Raw genomic sequence first — 19,092 nt, forward strand, 5'->3', positions numbered from 1 at the left:
TACTTCGTCCCTTAGATTACTGTTGGGTCGGAGACAGTTTGGCCTAGGGCGGCTTCTCCGATCCGAAGATGGGTACCATTGGATTGTGAACTGACTGTCATCTACCTCGTTTTGAAGTTATTACTGCATACATATTTCTGTTTATTTTCCAGGTTATTGAACTTTACTTACACAAAAACATTAATATAGTGAAATCCCTTAGACGGGGAATGTGCTGTCCCATCTAAGGTTATGATTGCATTCTTATATAGATTGTGTTATTTTTCATGCTGTGTAGTCTTGCATTTGGTCTGCTGCCACCTGCTGTCCTTTTTCTGTATAGCAGACTGCAGCTAATTATTTCTTGTACATGCCTTCCACTTCCTGGTTAAGGTCACGGCTTCTCTTCCTGTTAGCTGCCATTATTAGTTTCATTTTCTCTTGGGAGAGACTTGCCTGTACAGGCTGTGAAAGGCATCAGTTTTTTGACCACTTCGTTGCTCACACAATTTGCTGAATCATCTTGCTGTACCACCTGGTTGTTACATCTGCATTTCTGGAGAAGTACTGCATTACCAATCATATGCTGTATGTCCAGATTTCCAATAAACAAGTCTGGACTTCACAATATCTGGTGTGTATCATCTCTCCGGACGTATGAACAGCAAAACAACAACAATTTTCCTGTCTGCTCTGCATTGAGGAAACGGAAGGTAGGAATCTCTCCCAGCCCCAATCAACTACACTTCCATTCGCCTCTTGTGGGGACAGAACAGCACTTTAGTATATGGGAGGGGAAAAACTTTTCAAGATGGGTGGTGACCATGGTGGCCATTTAGAAGTTGGCCGTTTTGGATCCCACTTCATTTTTTTTCAATGGGAAGAGGGTCATGTGACAAATCAAACTTATTGAGAATTTCACTAGAAAAACAATGGTGTGCTTGGTTTTAACATAACTTTATTCTTTCAGGAGCTATTTACAAGTTAATGACCACTAATAATATGTGTTCAAAGTGCTGCCCATTGTGTTGGATTGTCAACGCAACACTCTTCTCGCACTCTTGACACACTGATAGCAACACCGCAGAAGAAATGCTAGCACAGGCTTCCAGTATCCATTGTTTCAGATGCTGCACATCCCGTAGCTTCACAGCATAGACAATTGCCATCAGATGACCCCAAAGATAAAAGTCTAAGGGGGTCAGATCGGGAGACCTTGGTGGCCATTCAGCTGGCCCACAATGACCAATCCACTTTCCATGAAACTGTTTATGGAGGAATGCTCAGACCTGACACCCATAATTGATGGTATGGTGTGGTATATGGGGTACAGAGATAGTGGGGCCATTCTTCATCAAAGGAAACATCAATGCCACTGGATATCTGAAATTGCTACATGATGATGTGTTGCCCTCTTTATGTACTGAAGATGGCACATTCCCTGAGTTTTTCCAGCAAGATGGTGCACCACCACACTATGGGTATCAGGTCCGAGCATTGCTACAAGGAATCTGACCCCCTTAGACTAGCATTTGTTCTGCGGTGTTGCTCTCAGTGTGTCAAGAGTGGGAGAACAGGGTTGCATTGACAATCCAACACAATGGGCAGCAATTTGAACACATTTTATAAGTGGTCATAAACTTGTAAATAACTCATGAAAGAATAAAGTTATGTTAAAACCAAGCATACCATTGTTTTTCTTGTGAAATTCTCAATAAGTTTGATTTGTCACATGACCCTCTTCCCATTGGAAAAAATAAAGTTGGATCCAAAATGGCCAACTTAAAAATGGCCAACATGGTTAACACCCATCTTGAAAAGTTCCCCCCCTCTCATATACTAATGTGCCACAAACACTAAGTTGATATCAGCAACCATTCCCATTTTATTTAGGTGTATCCATTAAAATGGCCCACCCGGTAGATCATTAGAGACTAGTGAGGGCAGTTTCTCTAGAGTGTAAAGAGTGGAAACCGGATTGTAGAATGTTGAGAATAGAGTTATCTGAGAGAAAGTGGATTAGATGAGAGTGAACCAGGCATTCCAGGAGTTTAGAGAGGAAGGGAAGATTAGAGGCAGGTCTATAGTTAGTGGCACAGTTTTGTTCGAGGGATGGTTTTTTAAGTAATGAATGTGTGATAGCATGCTTAAATGAGGAGGGAAAGATATCAGAAGAGAGAGAGACGTTGAATAAATTTGTTAGGTGAGTGGTGACAGCAGGGGAAAGGGACTGGAGGAGATGTGACGGAATGGGGTCACTGGTGCAAGTAGTAGGGCAAGAAGATGCAAGGAGCCTGATTACATCTTCTTCTGTGATAGGTTCAAAATCAGAGAGTGAGCTAGATGCACTGCGGAAGAAAGGACAGTGCGTGGTAAGAGGGGATTGGGAGACAATTTCCTGTCTGATATGGTCAATTTATTCTTTGAAGTAATTGGCCAGATCATCAGCGCGGAGATCCGTGATTGGGGCCTGCACTCTTGAGTTGAGTAGGGAATGAAAAGTGTCAAAGAGATGTTTTGGGCTATTAGATAGTGAAGTGATGAGGGTGTTGAAATAGGTTTGTTTGGAGAGGTGAAGGGCAGTGTTATATGTTTTAAGCATAAACTTATAATGGATGAAATCTTAGGGTAGATTGGATTTTCTCCACAGACATTCAGCGCACCTGGAGCACCGCTGTAGGAAACATGTTTGTAGCTTGTGCCAGGGTTGTTGCCATCTGTGCAGAGTTGTTCTATGTATAGGAGGTGCGGTTTCATCCAGGGCACTTTGCAATATTTCACTGTAATGCTTCAGTGCAGAATCAGGACATGAGAGGGAGGTGATAGGGGCCAGTGATGACTGCAAGTTCTTCATAAGTTTCTGGGTGTTAATGGCCTGTATATTTCTATAAGTGTGAAAAGAAGGGGGTGACCTGAGCGGGATGGCAGTTCTTGATAGAGAATGAAAGAAGATTGTGGTCAGAGAGCAGGAGAGGGGAGTTGGTAAAATCATACACTGAGCAAAGCTGGGAGAAGACCAAGTCGAGGGAGTTTCCTTTTTCATGCGTAGTAGAGTTATTAAGCTGTGAAAGGCCAAAAGAGGAGGTTATAGATAAAAAATATTGAAGCCACCCATGAGGGCGGGGATGTCATAGGAGAGAAAAGTGATCCAGGAACTAATGGGAGGGGGCTGGAGGACGATACACCACCACCACTCACATGGAGAAGGGGATGAAGAGTCTGACAGCATGGACCTCAAAATTTTAATTTTTATAATCATCATTAACCCCTTCCTTCCTGCAAAAGGCATAACTATAAATCCATACTGCAAGTAATATTAATTGGGCATACAAAAAAAACAGAAGAAAATTCTGCACTCTTAAGAGAAAAAATTAGATGTATGAATAAAAACACCTTTATTAATAGGAAAAATCCATTTAAAAGAGACAAATTAAAATATAGCTGACGTGTTTTGAACACAAAAAGTGCTCTTAGGCTGGTTTCAGATTAGTGGACGTCAGAGCTCTGGAGGGCTGTGTAGTTCCTCCGTGAAGCTCCGCCTATGTCTGCATGCGGCCTGCATACCTATCTTTAACATTGGGTACACAGGCCATGCGGATGTATGCGGATGCCTTTGCATACATCGGTTTGACTTTGCGGTGACCTGCGTCAAACGCAACATGTTGCATTTTGCTGCGGTCACTGCAGTGTCAAAACGACGCGTACTGATGCATCCGCATACATCCGCATGGCCTGCGTACCCAATGTTAAAAATAGATGTGCAGGCTGCATGCAGATGTAGGCAGAGCTGAATGGAGGAGGTGCAGAAGTGGGTGGAGCTTCACAGAGGAAATACGCAGCCCTCTGCAGCTCTGACATTCGCAAATCTGAACCTAGACTTTGTCGAAGCTACGAGTAAACTACAGGAGCCAAGCACCTATGCCTTGAAAAGCTGTCTCTTTGCATACTTTTTCTCTAATTAGGCATACAATTGCATCCTACGAATGGCAGGGGCATAGGAGTTGTGCCATCTGTGGCAGGAACTCTGCACGAGGTCTTGGCAACAGGAACTAACTCTGATCCTAGAACTGTAAGCCCTCTCATTCCACTATCAGTAGTAACAGTGGCATGTAAAAGTGTAAAAAATGGAGGTCACTCCTCCTATCATCCTATCAGTCAATTGACATCCCTACAGTATAATCAGAGTTGGTTTATGGCAACTGAGCAGCCTAACATTGGTTTCCATGTTGACCACATATTTCAGTCTATCAGATCTTGCATGCAGTCAGGATCAACATAGCTACTTGTCAGTCAATTCGTGACAGGCAAGGTAATGCTTTAATCAAGGAACCATACGTTCAAATTCTTTTGTAGTACTTGTAGGACAAGTATGGTAAAAAAAACCTTTACTTATAAGGTAAAAATAAAAGTAAATACGAAATTACAGTTTTTAAAAAAATTGCTTAATTTTTGAACCCCCCCTACAAAATCAACAGATTTTTTATATTGCCACATTTGCATTAATATGTGCAATTAAACTGTATGATTTATCCCAAACAGTGAACACTTAAAAAACAAAAACTATGCCATAATTGCTGCTTTTCTTTATATTGCCTCTAAAAAGATGATCAAAAAGTTGTATGTATCACAAAATGGTACCAATAAAACTACCACACTTTATGCAAAAAAGAGCCTCCTCTGTGAATAGAAAAATTAAGAAGTTATGGCTTTCAGAATGTTTCTTTTATAAATCATTTTCTTGTGCAAAAGTAAAAACCATTAAAAAAAATATAAATTGGGTATCACTTAAATGTACTGACCCGCAGAATAAAGTTCACATTTCAACTCTAGAGCATAGAAAAATCTATGAAAACTAAAATAAAAAACAATTTCAGATTTATTGTTTTTCATTCATACCTACTGCAAAAAAGTAATCCAAAAGTCATATGAACCCAAAAATGGTGCATGAGAAAAATACAAGTTGTGTCTACTGCAAAAGTAACAAAACAGAATACATAATAAAACACATTACATACATTTGATATTGTGATTGTATTGACCAGCACATTAAAGATAACATGTCAATTAAAGCTACCAGTGCATGTTTGTATTTTAAATTAACAAAAAATAGCATTGCTGTTTTTTTTTCAACTTACTGTACATCTCAAAGAGTGTAATAAAACATGATAAAAAATGACATATACTATAAAATGGTACCAATGAAAACTACAGTTATTCACACAAAGATAATCCCTTATACAACTTTGCTGTCAGAGAATTGTAAAAGTTATTCTCAAAATATGTCAACACAAAAACATATACTTTTTTAAAATGTGTATTAATTGTACAAAAATTATAAAACATAAATAGAAAGTATAAAATTCTAGAAATGTAATGATACTGATCTACAGAATACAGAATAAACTTAACACTTTATTTGTGCAGCACAGTAAATACCATAAAGTTTTAAATGTAAAAATGGCAGAATTGCTGTTTTGTTTTTACTCCTCCCAATAAAAAGTTAATAAAAGTATGTTGACAAGCTTTATGTATCCCAAATTGAAGCCATTAAAACTCACTCCAAAAAAAAAACAAGCTCTCATCGAATATCAATATCATCGAAAAGATAAAAAAAACTGAAAAAATGTTTTTATATACAGGCCAAAACTGGCAGAGATGTCATGCGGTTTAATAAAATCTGTAGAAATGTTTTTCAGTTTATTTTTTAAACATTGCTTTTAGGATGTTGAAAATTATTAAAATAAGCTCATTATTCCAAAGTAAATTTGGACCATCATTGACCTCAAATCCATGGCAAGGTTTCTATTTCCCAATCGTTAACAATAATCTGTTATCCCAAAATGCATATTTTACCTACAATATTGTCAAAACACAAATGAGCCCAACTTTAAAAGATGTCTGCCACTACATTATTAACTTGCAAACTTTCATATATACATTTCTGCTAATGGGAGAGTTGTCTTATGTTAAAGCAAAGAAATAAAAAAAAGAAAAGCCCTCTTCATATAATGAATATAAAGCCCAGTAAACTTTTGTTCTGAGAGTTGACCCAAGTGTAAGTATTTTCCTTAGTAATAGTATATTCCTCCACTCTTGAAAAGCTGTGATATGAAGATGAGGAAGGACCCTCTTTTCAGTGATGTTTGTGCCAGCACTCCTGTCTCAAAATTGCTTCCCTCAGTTCCCATGTTGCATTGCTGCTCAGTGACATACAGTGCTTGGTTTAGTTGTGTAGAGTAGGTGCACTGCAGAGGGGACTTCACTCTATCTTTATCCATACACATGGACTGACTAAGCCGAGTATGGATACAACTTAGCAATGCACATCTACTGGAATGAAAGCAAGAGACAGGGGTAGCAATAAGAGGGAGCAACATAAGGCATAAATCTGACAAAATTCAAATTCTCAAAATTGTGTCAATATTACCAGGAAATTTGAGTTGCAGCAAAGTTATTCTCTGCAAATTGAATTCTTTATCATAATAAATGTAAGATGTGTTCTGCCTGAGATGGTTTAGTGAATCTTGAATTGAGCAAGGAGTTGGACACGATGATCCATGAGGTCCCTTTTAACTCTAACATTCAATGATTCTAAGATGTAAAAAAAAAAATTTCCTAATACTCACCTCTCCTCTCTCCTGTGCCGCCACCTCTAAAGGTCACTGTCTGGTGTCCAGATTTCCACCATTATGGTCCACATCTTCTTTCCTCCCATTCAGTTTAATTATACTTACTCTAGACATTTACTTCTGGCTGTGACAAGATCTCAGATGTCCCTGTGCGCTGGGCTGATGCAGCAGACATCATGGTTATGACATATGTCAACGCACAGTGACCTACGATGTCTGGTCACAGCCAAAAGTACCCGAGGCACAGAAGATTATATGGTGGTAGGTCAGCAGTGGGGGTGTCGGTACAGGTAAGTGATGAGCTGAACATTAGTATTTTTTTGTTTTTAACCTATCCCAGCCATATGTGGATTGGTAAAATGGTGGGCAGGTGGCTGCTACCCTGCTGAATTCTCATGGAGTGAATTTAAAAAAAATCCGTATCTTGGAGAATACATATTTTTGTAAAATAATAATAATGATTCAATTTTAGAAGAATAAATTTGCCCCTCATAATACCCTCAGTTTTAGTTAATAAATATCAAAATAACAGTTACTCTTTAAAAACAAATGATAAGAAGAATCACTTCTATGTCATGAAATATTCCAGCTCGTGGTAAGTATGGTATGTAATAAAGAATAAACTTTTTTGGTTACCTGATGCTCTGCTCTCCACTTGTTAACCCAGAAGCAAATTTCGTATGAATGTCGTAACAGGTAAGGTTGTCCTCAAGAACCCTGCAGCCCAAGTACATGGTTAATAAACATGTGGTTTATTAGGGTGAATTATGAAATGATGTGTAATCTGATTGTATGGGAGACCTGTCTACACTCACCCTGCTCTGCGAAACTGTTGTTCGTCTTGATCCCATACAAAACATATTTTTTGGACTTTGATCAACTTGATCTGTGAAAGTTAATGAGAAGAAATTCAAGCAATAATTTTGTTTAACAAGATTACCCACAGTCAAGGTCTAGTCTAGGTGATTGACATAGTGTATTAATCTCTTTGTCAAAACATTACTGACACAACATAATTGTCAGGAAAAAGGAGACATGGCTTGCACTTTTCCTCTTATTTAGTAAAGGTTTCTTGCCCACTCTCATGTATGCAGAGAAAGGTAGTGGTCCATCTGAAATAGTTTGTTATTGTATTCCATTTATTAATTTTGTTCCAGTTCATGGGCAAAAAATACATATGTGATGATCTTTACCACAGATAACAAACTTGTAAAATAATACATAATTAATCATTGTGACTAAATAGAGTACAGTTGGAAAAGACAACATTTATGCAACATAAGTTCTAAAATGTTGCATAAATTTCCAATTTTTTAAATTTTCCTAATTTTGAAATGGGAGAACGGTGGTATAACAGATACAAGTGAGTGAGACCACGCCCCCTGGCCGGGAGGATGTATAACTCATACATATCCTCTGGTGCCAGGTCAGAAACGGTCGAATTCCTGCAGCACACAGTGCATGCGCTGGGGGGATTCATAAGTCTGTAGTCACACATAATGACTGCAGACTTATCGATTTGGACTGGACAACTTCTTTAATGCTTAAACCAATACTGTCTGATTTTACAATCAGTAACTAATCTTTTTAGCCCCAATACTAAAAATTTGTATTTCCCCTTTTAGTACAGTCTTTATTCATACTTATTTAAGAGATTAAAATTGTATTCACTATCATCATCAGAAAGATGTAAATTGTCCAATATTTCATTATTGTAGAAAAAAAAGACTTGATCCACACATCCAAATATTATACATTGTTTTATTGCAGTTAAGCAAAATAAATGGAGTTCTTAGTTAACATTGTATTCAGATTATATAAAGTCCACTACCACATAATTGAGAGACTCTCAATGGGTCCGTTAGGCCTATTGCCATCCGGTGACCACCATGACACCGCAACAGCAGGGGGAGCAACTCAGGTTCCCCACAGCAGATATACTAGAAGGCAAAACCCCAATGACCCCAGTAAAATAGTATCAATGACTTGTTACAAATTTTCATGTACTAATCCTAATATATAAAATAATTCATAAAATATTGTATTAGCTACCTTCAGATCCGTCTTTCTAATTGCCTTATTAATGATGGACTTGCCGTCAGCTATCAGTGGCTGTGCAGATGTTGTATTCAGTGAAATATTAAGGTTCTGAAGTTCAATCCATGTCACCTTCTTCCAGAAATATTGCTCAAATTCATCCTGTGAGGTGAAGAGACAATATATTTATATACAATCTCAATACATTTTAAACAGATTTGCTATCCAATTTTAATAATTATTGGAAATGCTTTTTTATTTTCTAGTATTTATAATAATATTAAAAATTGTTATTTCTATAGCTCCAACGTATTCCGCAGCACTTTACAATTTTAGATGGGATTTGTATAAGCAATAAAGACACATTTAACTCAAATGCCAAAAGGAGCAATGACGCTGCTTGCAAGCTTACAATCTATGAGGACATATATAGGAGAATATCTGAAGCAAATTGTATTCATGGTGTGTTCTCATTCAATTCACCACAGAACAGCATATGACAACTATTACTTATACTTATACTTACTGTGGTTTTCAGTAATATAGCGTCAGCATCTTGTAAGCAGCATGGAATACAATGTGCCCACACATGCCATTCAGGCTTCCAATAGAATATCAACCAAAGAAAGCCACCGGTAAATATATATCCAAGAACGCAAAGGAATTTCCTGCCTGATTGTTCTTTATATCCAAATGTTTCCTGAAACAATCAATATGTTCCATATCATAACATTTCTAATCATTGAATATGACAAAACATTAAATCTTAGCTCCCAGTCTTAAGCCTCTCACCACAACAAATAAGATCTCACACTTTACACTGATGAGGGGCAAAACCCTGAAACACTGTCTTAAAATTGAGATTCTGGTTTGGCTTTTATCCTAAGTCATGCGGCAAAGCTCTTTAAAGGGTTGATAGTGACTTTTAGGATTGCCTAATCCAATAGGTGGCACTAGAGTTGTAGTCATCTTCCTCTCTGAGGAGGCAATTTGCATATTTGCTGTGCAAAAAATGCAGCATCCAACATTTTTAGAAAAGTGAATGGGATTTGTAGAAATCTCATGACCACTGTGGGTTTTTTTTTACTGCGTAAACTGATCTGTGGTGCATTTTATAAATCTGCAACATGTCAATTTCTCTTGCGAGTAGGCTTTTTATGTGTGGATTTTCCCCCATTGAATTGCATTAGATTGGGAAAATCCACAGGTAAAAAACGCATATTCCTTTTTAGTGTATTTCCACTGTGAACATGCACTAGTGATGCTAACAATCTAAGTTCCCTGACCCATGTAATATACTCACCGGCTACCATCTTCAGCTGTTCCAAGTGCCTTATCGATTCCACTCAGTCATTATGCGGCCGCAACTTCTGACTGGAAGTCAGAGGTCACAGTCACAAATTCTCAGTGTAAGTCTATGAGAGCCTCATTCTGGTACCGTTCTGGCTTTCACAGACTTACACTGAGTTGTGACTTACGAATTACCCAGCAAACACTGTAGCAATCCAATAGGTCACATCCTGCTGGAGACAGACTGCAGCGGTGCTGGGAACAGCAGAAGACGGAGGCTGGTAAGTATATTGTTAGGGACAGAAACTTAGATTAGTGGCACCACTCCAGCGCTGCAATAGAAAAAACTTTTGGAGTGGTGCTTTAACCCATTCACACCAGAGCCTGTTTTTGCCTTCGTGACCGGGCCAATTTTTTCAACTCTGACCAGTGTCACTTTATGAGGTCATAACTCTAGAACGCTTCAACGGATCCTACTGATTCTGACATTGTTTTCTCATGACATATTGTACTTCATGATGGTGGTAAAATTTATTAGATATGAGCTGCGCTTATTTGTTAAAAAAATCAAAATTTGGCGAAAATTTAGAAAATTTTGCAATTTTCAAACTTTTAATTTTTATGCCCTTAAATCAGAGAGTGATATCGCACAAAATAGTTAATAAATAACATTTCCCACATGTCTACTGTACATCTGCACAATTTTGGAAACATAATTTTTTTCTTTAGGAAGTTATAAGGGTTAAAAGTTGACCAGCGATTTCTCATTTTTACAACAAAATTTGCAACACCATTTTTTTAGGGACCACCTCACATTTGAAGTGAGTTTGGGGGGTCAATATGACAGAAAATACCCAAAAGTGACACCATTCTAAAAACTGCACCTCTCAATGTACTCAAAACCACATTCAAGAAGTTTATTAACCCTTCAGGTGCTTCACATGAATGAATGGAATATGGAAGGAAAAAATAAACATTTAACTTTTTTCACAAACATTTTGCTTCAAAACCATTTTTTTTTATTTTCACAAGTGTAAAAAGAAAAAATGAGCCACAAAATTTTTTGTGCAATTTCTCCCGAATACGCCAATACCCCGTATGTGGGGCTAAACCACTGTTTGAGCACACGGCAGAGCTCAGAACGGAAGGAGCGCCGTTTGACTTTTTCAATGCAGAATTGGCTGGAATTGAGATCGGATGCCATGTCGCATTTGGAGAGCCCCTGATGTACCTAAACAGTGGAAACCCCCCACAAGTGACCCCATTTTGGAAATTAGACCCCCCAAGGAACTTATCTAGATGTGTGGTGAGCACTTTGAACCCCCAAGTGTTTCAGTAAAGTTTATAATGTAGAGGCGTGAAAATAAAAAAATCATTTTTTTTCCACAAAAATTATCTTTTAGCCCCCAATCTTTATTTTCACAAGGGTAACAGGAGAAATTGGACCCTAAGAGCTGTTGTCCAATTTGTTCTGAGTATGCTGGTACCCTATATGTGGAGGAAAACTACTGTTTGGGCACACGGTGGGGCTCGGAAGGGAAGTAGTGACGTTCTGAAATGCAGACTTTGATGGAATGGTCTGCGGATGTCATGTCGCGTTTGCAGAGCCCCTGATGTACCTAAACAGTGGAAATCCCCCACAAGTGACCCCATTTTGGAAACTATACCCCCCAAGGAACTTATCTAGATGTGTGGTGAGCACTTTGAACCCCCAAGTGTTTCAGTAAAGTTTATAATGTAGTGGCGTGAAAATAAAAAAATCATTTTTTTTCCACAAAAATGATCTTTTAGCCCCCAATTTTTATTTTCACAAGGGTAACAGGAGAAATTGGACCCTAAGAGTTGTTGTCCAATTTGTTCTGAGTACGCTGGTACCCCATATGTGGGAGAAAACTACTGTTTGGGCACACGGTGGGGCTCGGAAGGGAAATAGTGACGTTCTGAAATGCAGACTTTGATGGAATGGTCTGCGGGCGTCATATTGCATTTACAGAGCCCCTGATGTACCTAAACAGTGGAAACCCCCAATTCTAATTCCAACCCTAACCCCAACACACCCCTAACCCTAATCTCAGCCCTAACCATAACCCTAACCACAAACCTAACACCAACACACCCATAACCTTAATCCCAGCCCTAGCCCTAACCCTAGCCCTAACCCTAGCCCTAACCCTAACCCTAACCCTAGCCCTAACCCTAGCCCTTGCCCTAACCTGTGTACCTGCTTTTTTCTTTTTTTTTTCTTTACTTTTTTTATTTTTGTGACAAGATCGCTGCTCTGTGATCTGACTCATAGTAACGCCACTTCTCCTCTGATCTCACACTGACAGATGATCAGAGGTGAAACAGCGTTACTATGTGACAAGATCGCTGCCTGGCACATAATAACACGACTTCTCCTCTGATCTCACAATGACAGATGATCAGAGGTGAAGCAGCGTTACTGTGTGACAAGATCGCTGCCTGGCACAGCTGTGCCAGGCAGCGATCAGCTGTGCCAGGCAGCGATCTAGTCACACAGTAACGCTGCTTCACCTCTGATCATCTGTCAGTGTTAGATCAGAGGAGAAGCCGCATTACAATGAGTGAGATCGCCGGGAAACAAGCAGCTTTCCCAGCGATCGCTCCCATTGGCTGCTGTGACGCTGACGTCATCAGGACCTGAACCAATCAGGTCTCGATGACGTCGGGGGTCCCAGCATGCATTGTGCACCGGGATCCCCGTGTTGTAAGGTATGTGGGGGTCCCGGGGGGCACAAAACCGCCGACAGTAGATAAACGTCGGCGCTGCACAAAGCCCAGCAAGCGCCAACGTTGATCTACTGTGGGCGGTCGGGAAGAGGTTAAGAAATCCTCCCTATGTATACCTCCAATTTACAATGTAACACCAGGTTCATTGAATTTTAGTGCTTACTCACATGTATCGTTTTATTCATTTTTTTAGGAGGAAAAAACACTCTCCTCCTAAAATGTCACTCAGACATTTCATTTTTTTAATTTGTTTAGTTTTTACTGCAATTTTCATAATTGTGATTAATGAGGCTGAGCTGCTATTAAAAAAATGCAGAAAATACATCAAATATGCACCAATCACCAAATATATTGTCTTATGGAAAAGCCATGTATGGAAACAGGCATATAATAATTTGTTGCTGTCAAACCTCAATCCAACCTCAAAACATTATGTATGAATTACACTTGCATTGAGTAATACTAGATTTATTGTGAGTAACTCTGCTTCATTTGATACATTTTATCAATAGCATAATATAATAGTCATTCAGTGAAACATTTTTTAAATCAGACTACAAGACAATAATCTGTGTGATAATCAGTAATATATTTGTGAACAGTCCACAGATTTGCACTAAAATCCTAATATATAGCTGAACGCAATGCTCTTATAACTCAATAGGGGAATTATTATGAGGAAACTTTACATTTTCTTGTAACTTCATTGCTGTTAGTTACTTAATTTCTCAGAGTTATACAATGTTTGATATATTTCACACATTTTAAACTACAGTTTTGTCACTCCACTTTTCACACCCCATTTTCCCCGATGGAGTGAGTGACTTAGAAAAAAGTAATAATTCATAAATGTGACAAACACCTCATTCACCCAGCTAACCATGCCACTTTTATAGTGTTTTAAAATGTGGAAATAGTGATGCAAAAATGAGAAAAAGTTGCCAATATTTGGACAAAAGTGATGTCCGACTTTTTGACATCAAGAAATGGCACAAAAGCCTTGTTAATTGCTCCTTATATGAAGTTAATAATTTAAGTTAATTTAGCATTCTAATATTTCGTTCCATAGCGGCTGAATGGATGGATGCTAGCCATACTTCACAGTGAATGCTCATCAAAGTAACTGAATAAATTATTTGTTAAACTCAACCTTGATTAAATTAATATTTACTGTTAAAATGCCTTGTACAGAGGTTTACAAGTTAATAAAGAAGTCTCACCATTTCATTTTCTTCTCCTTCATTAAGAATGGATTGATGCTTTTTATTTTCTTTGCTCTCCATGATAATGATGTTTTCTGAGAACTTCTTCCCCGTGAAAGGCTTCCTGAAAAATCACTGCAAGCAACTGTTCTACAATGATTTTTCAGCTTGCCCTATATTAGCTACTCAATGACAATGTGCCTTATGTATCCTCTGTCCTGAGAACACACCTCTGCAATTCTCGGGAGTGATAAATTTCCACACAGTTTGGAAATCTGGGGATTGATATATTGTTAACGCACACTTCCATGACATTTCCTTATTTGCTTAAAGCAACTTGATGACGCATGATTATCGAAGCTACAACTTTTTAATGTACTGTAACCAGAATAATCAATTTAAAAATAAAATAAAATGTTAAAGAATATTAATTTAACAAATAAAAAAGTGGAAATCAGAACATCACTTCTATATGTACAGTATGTGTTTCAGAATTACTTTTATATAACGGAAATTTTTCTGGAAACTGTTGTCACCGCTGCCGACTTTCTCATTTGGGAGATTATATTCATTTAAATATGTAAGGAAAAAATATTAGCTCACCTTATCTGCAAGAACTTCCTTCGTGGGTGCATGCCTACGTGAAGACACCTATCCAATATTCAAAAAGAGAAAATGCCAGCAAGCCACTTCCTGATGGTGAAAAAAATCTTGTTATTTATTTTATTCTAACAGGTCATAAAAGCAACATCCCGTTAGGCAATGTGTGTCAATCATACAGTCCTTTTCCAAGACTTCCCGTAGAGTAGGGTGCCTCTTAAATACTTCCTCACAACATAAGATTCAATATACTTATATAAAATAGAAACATAAAAAAAATAAAAAGACATTTTGAAACAGATATGTTTACTATACACATTTTCTTTTTAAATATCACTATGTTTGCGAGGAACATAACAATGGCAAGCGAGCTCATAACTTAAATTTAATCCCGCTGGTGATTAAGTTCCAAAGAAAAAAAATCGAATAAGTTTCACGCTTCAGCAAAATCCGTTTCCTATCTCCACCTCTACGTGTGGTGTTAATGTTAACATTTTAAATGCCAATTACTGGAAAAGTGGTTGCATCACTGTTATAGACCTAGCAAAATGTTTGAATCCAGCAGAGACATTATGGGCATCTTGATTTGCACTGAAATGTGTTTTCTGGTATGCACTTTCAAAAGAAAGTCTCCCGCTTAACAAACTCTCCCCTCTTCAATCAATCTTGAATTCAGCAGCCTTCCTCTCCAACCACTACACCGATGCCTCCACCCTGTGCCAGTGATTACATTGGTTGCGCATCCTCTACAGAGTCCAATATAAACTTATCACTCTCACCCGCAAATCTCCTCACAGTTCTCTACTTCCCTACATTTCCTGACTTATCTCTGTCTACCACCCTACTCGTGCCTTGTGTTCTGCTAATGAACTAAGACTAAAGCGCCCGTTACACATAGCGATATCGCTAGCTATATCTTGTAATGTCACAGATTTTGTGACGTAGCAGCGATATTGCCAGCGATATCGCTACATGTGATATTTACCTCCGACCGGCTCCCCCGCTGGTTATCGCTGATCGCGCGAGAACGTCCTGGACCATTTCTCATCGGGCGCTTCCTGCTGAGCTTCCTGTGACGCCGACGAGCGACGCGTGGACACAGGCGGGAGGATGTCTTCATCGCCTCATCTGACAGGTAAGTAGCGACCCCTGACCGCTGCTATGTCGCTGGTGAGATCTGCCTGTGTGGCAGCTCACTAGCGACCACTTAGTGATGCACCAGCGATCCATATCGTTGTCGGGATCGCTGGTGCATCGCTAAGTGTAACGGTACCCTAACATCCTCAATAATCCAAATCTACCTCTCCCATCTCCAAGACTTCTCACATGCTGTGACATTTCTCTGGAATGCACTACCTGGGACAATTTTATTAATTCCCAATTCACACAGTTTTAAGAAAATAGGGGGGAAGCCAGCACTGCTTAAGGTTAGGATGCATAAATTAGAGTGCATATGCACATAATGTCTAGCTGTATTCAAAAATGAGATATTTAGCAAAAAAATTTGATCAATTCAATTGAGCCACCCCGCCGCGCCAAGGCAATCTCATATGGGGGGTCCTACTCTATATATTTTTAATAAATGCTGTGCCATTACGGCCTCCTAAATACACTTAGAGCATGACCACATCAAGTGCAATCTGTACCTGAACATTTTCTGGATCGCTCCCATGAAGCCAGATGAAGCAAGTGCAGATGAAGGCCAACCAGGTCTGAACACAGACATATCAGGAATGGCCTCCACACATTGCCTGACCAGCAAACATAGATGAAGGGCGATGTTGGTCCAGACACAGGTGCACAAATAAATAAAGCTTGGGGCAGGGTGGGGCTGCCGTGTGTGTGCACAGCAGCCTAATCCATCACAATGAACACAGAAAATTATGGTAGACATAACCAAGCGTGCACGGCAACAGTGGTGGTCAGCCACAAACCAACAACAAGAAAATAGGGGGGGAAGCCAGCACTGCTTAAGGTTAGGATGCATAAATTAGAGTGCATATGCACATAATGTCTAGCTGTATTCAAAAATGAGATATTTAGCAAAAAAATTGATCAATTCAATTGAGCCACCCCGCCGCGCCAAGGCAATCTCATATGGGGGGTCCTACTCTATATATTTTTAATAAATGCTGTGCCATTACGGCCTCCTAAATACACTTAGAGCATGACCACATCAAGTGCAATCTGTACCTGAACATTTTCTGGATCGCTCCCATGAAGCCAGATGAAGCAAGTGCAGATGAAGGCCAACCAGGTCTGAACACAGACATATCAGGAATGGCCTCCACACATTGCCTGACCAGCAAACATAGATGAAGGGCGATGTTGGTCCAGACACAGGTGCACAATTAAATAAAGCTTGGGGCAGGGTGGGGCTGCCGTGTGTGTGCACAGCAGCCTAATCCATCACAATAAACACAGAAAATTATGGTAGACATAACCAAGCGTGCACGGCAACAGTGGTGGTCAGCCACAAACCAACAACAAGAAAATAGGGGGGGAAGCCAGCACTGCTTAAGGTTAGGATGCATAAATTAGAGTGCATATGCACATAATGTCTAGCTGTATTCAAAAATGAGATATTTAGCAAAAAAATTGATCAATTCAATTGAGCCACCCCGCCGCGCCAAGGCAATCTCATATGGGGGTCCTACTCTATATATTTTTAATAAATGCTGTGCCATTACGGCCTCCTAAATACACTTAGAGCATATGAGATTGCCTTGGCACGGCGGGGTGGTTCAATTGAATTGATCAATTTTTTTGCTAAATATCTCATTTTTGAATACAGCTAGACATTATGTGCATATGCACTCCAATTTATGCGTTCTAACCTTAAGCAGTGCTGGCTTCCCCCCCTATTTGCTTGTTGTTGGTTTGTGGCTCACAACCACTGTTGCCGTGCACGCTTGGTTATGTCCGCCATAATTTTTCTGTGTTCATTGTGATGGATTAGGCTGCTGTGCACACACACGGCAGCCCCACCCTGCCCCAAGCTTTATTTAATTGTGCACCTGTGTCTGGACCAACATCGCCCTTCATCCATGTTTGCTGGTCAGGCAATGTGTGGAGGCCATTCCTGATATGTCTGTGTTCAGACCTGGTTGGCCTTCATCTGCACTTGCTTCATCTGGCTTCATGGGAGCGATCCAGTAATGTTCAGGTACAGTTTGCACTTGATGTGGTCATGCTCTAAGTGTATTTAGGAGGCTGTAATGGCACAGCATTTATTAAAAATATATAGAGTAGGACCCCCCATATGAGATTGCCTTGGCGCGGCGGGGTGGCTCAATTGAATTGATCAATTTTTTTGCTAAATATCTCATTTTTGAATACAGCTAGACATTATGTGCATATGCACTCCAATTTATGCGTTCTAACCTTAAGCAGTGCTGGCTTCCCCCCCTATTTTCTTGTTGTTGGTTTGTGGCTCACCACCACTGTTGCCGTGCACGCTTGGTTATGTCCGCCATAATTTTTCTGTGTTCATTGTGATGGATTAGGCTGCTGTGCACACACACGGCAGCCCCACCCTGCCCCAAGCTTTATTTAATTGTGCAGCTGTGTCTGGACCAACATCGCCCTTCATCTATGTTTGCTGGTCAGGCAATGTGTGGAGGCCATTCCTGATATGTCTGTGTTCAGACCTGGTTGGCCTTCATCTGCACTTGCTTCATCTGGCTTCATGGGAGCGATCCAGTAATGTTCAGGTACAGTTTGCACTCGATGTGGTCATGCTCTAAGTGTATTTAGGAGGCCATAATGGCACAGCATTTATTAAAAATATATAGAGTAGGACCCCCCATATGAGATTGCCTTGGCGCGGCGCGGTGGCTCAATTGAATTGATCAATTTTTTTGCTAAATATCTCATTTTTGAATACAGCTAGACATTATGTGCATATGCACTCCAATTTATGCGTTCTAACCTTAAGCAGTGCTGGCTTCCCCCCCTATTTTCTTGTTGTTGGTATGTGGCTCACCACCACTGTTGCCGTGCACGCTTGGTTATGTCCGCCATAATTTTTCTGTGTTCATTGTGATGGATTAGGCTGCTGTGCACACACACGGCAGCCCCACCCTGCCCCAAGCTTTATTTAATTGTGCACCTGTGTCTGGACCAACATCGCCCTTCATCTATGTTTGCTGGTCAGGCAATGTGTGGAGGCCATTCCTGATATGTCTGTGTTCAGACCTGGTTGGCCTTCATCTGCACTTGCTTCATCTGGCTTCATGGGAGCGATCCAGTAATGTTCAGGTACAGTTTGCACTTGATGTGGTCATGCTCTAAGTGTATTTAGGAGGCCGTAATGGCACAGCATTTATTAAAAATATATAGAGTAGGACCCCCCATATGAGATTGCCTTGGCGCGGCGGGGTGGCTCAAGTGAATTGATCAATTTTTTTGCTAAATATCTCATTTTTGAATACAGCTAGACATTATGTGCATATGCACTCCAATTTATGCGTTCTAACCTTAAGCAGTGCTGGCTTCCCCCCTATTTTCTTGTTGTTGGTTTGTGGCTCACCACCACTGTTGCCGTGCACGCTTGGTTATGTCCGCCATAATTTTTCTGTGTTCATTGTGATGGATTAGGCTGC

The 19,092-nt window shown here is 39.7% G+C and overlaps 1 protein-coding gene across 1 annotated transcript in view; it reads right to left on the minus strand.

The window, feature by feature from the left end:
* The window catches only part of LOC141092485 (probable cation-transporting ATPase 13A4), a 90,844-nt gene extending 76,760 nt beyond the window's left edge, over positions 1-14,084 (minus strand). The window contains exons 1-5 of the mRNA XM_073578657.1: positions 13,907-14,084; positions 9,172-9,345; positions 8,661-8,807; positions 7,424-7,494; positions 7,245-7,325 (exon numbers count right to left, since the gene is read on the minus strand). Coding sequence (XP_073434758.1) covers positions 7,245-7,325; positions 7,424-7,494; positions 8,661-8,807; positions 9,172-9,345; positions 13,907-13,969 — 536 coding nt within the window. The 5' untranslated portion in view covers positions 13,970-14,084. The remainder of the gene's footprint in view (positions 1-7,244; positions 7,326-7,423; positions 7,495-8,660; positions 8,808-9,171; positions 9,346-13,906) is intronic.
* Positions 14,085-19,092: the final 5,008 nt, after the last annotated feature.

This window comes from Dendrobates tinctorius, unplaced genomic scaffold (genome assembly GCF_039654945.1).
Source record: "Dendrobates tinctorius isolate UK_male_01 unplaced genomic scaffold, ASM3965494v1 ptg000060l, whole genome shotgun sequence".
Classification (NCBI taxonomy): domain Eukaryota; kingdom Metazoa; phylum Chordata; class Amphibia; order Anura; family Dendrobatidae; genus Dendrobates; species Dendrobates tinctorius.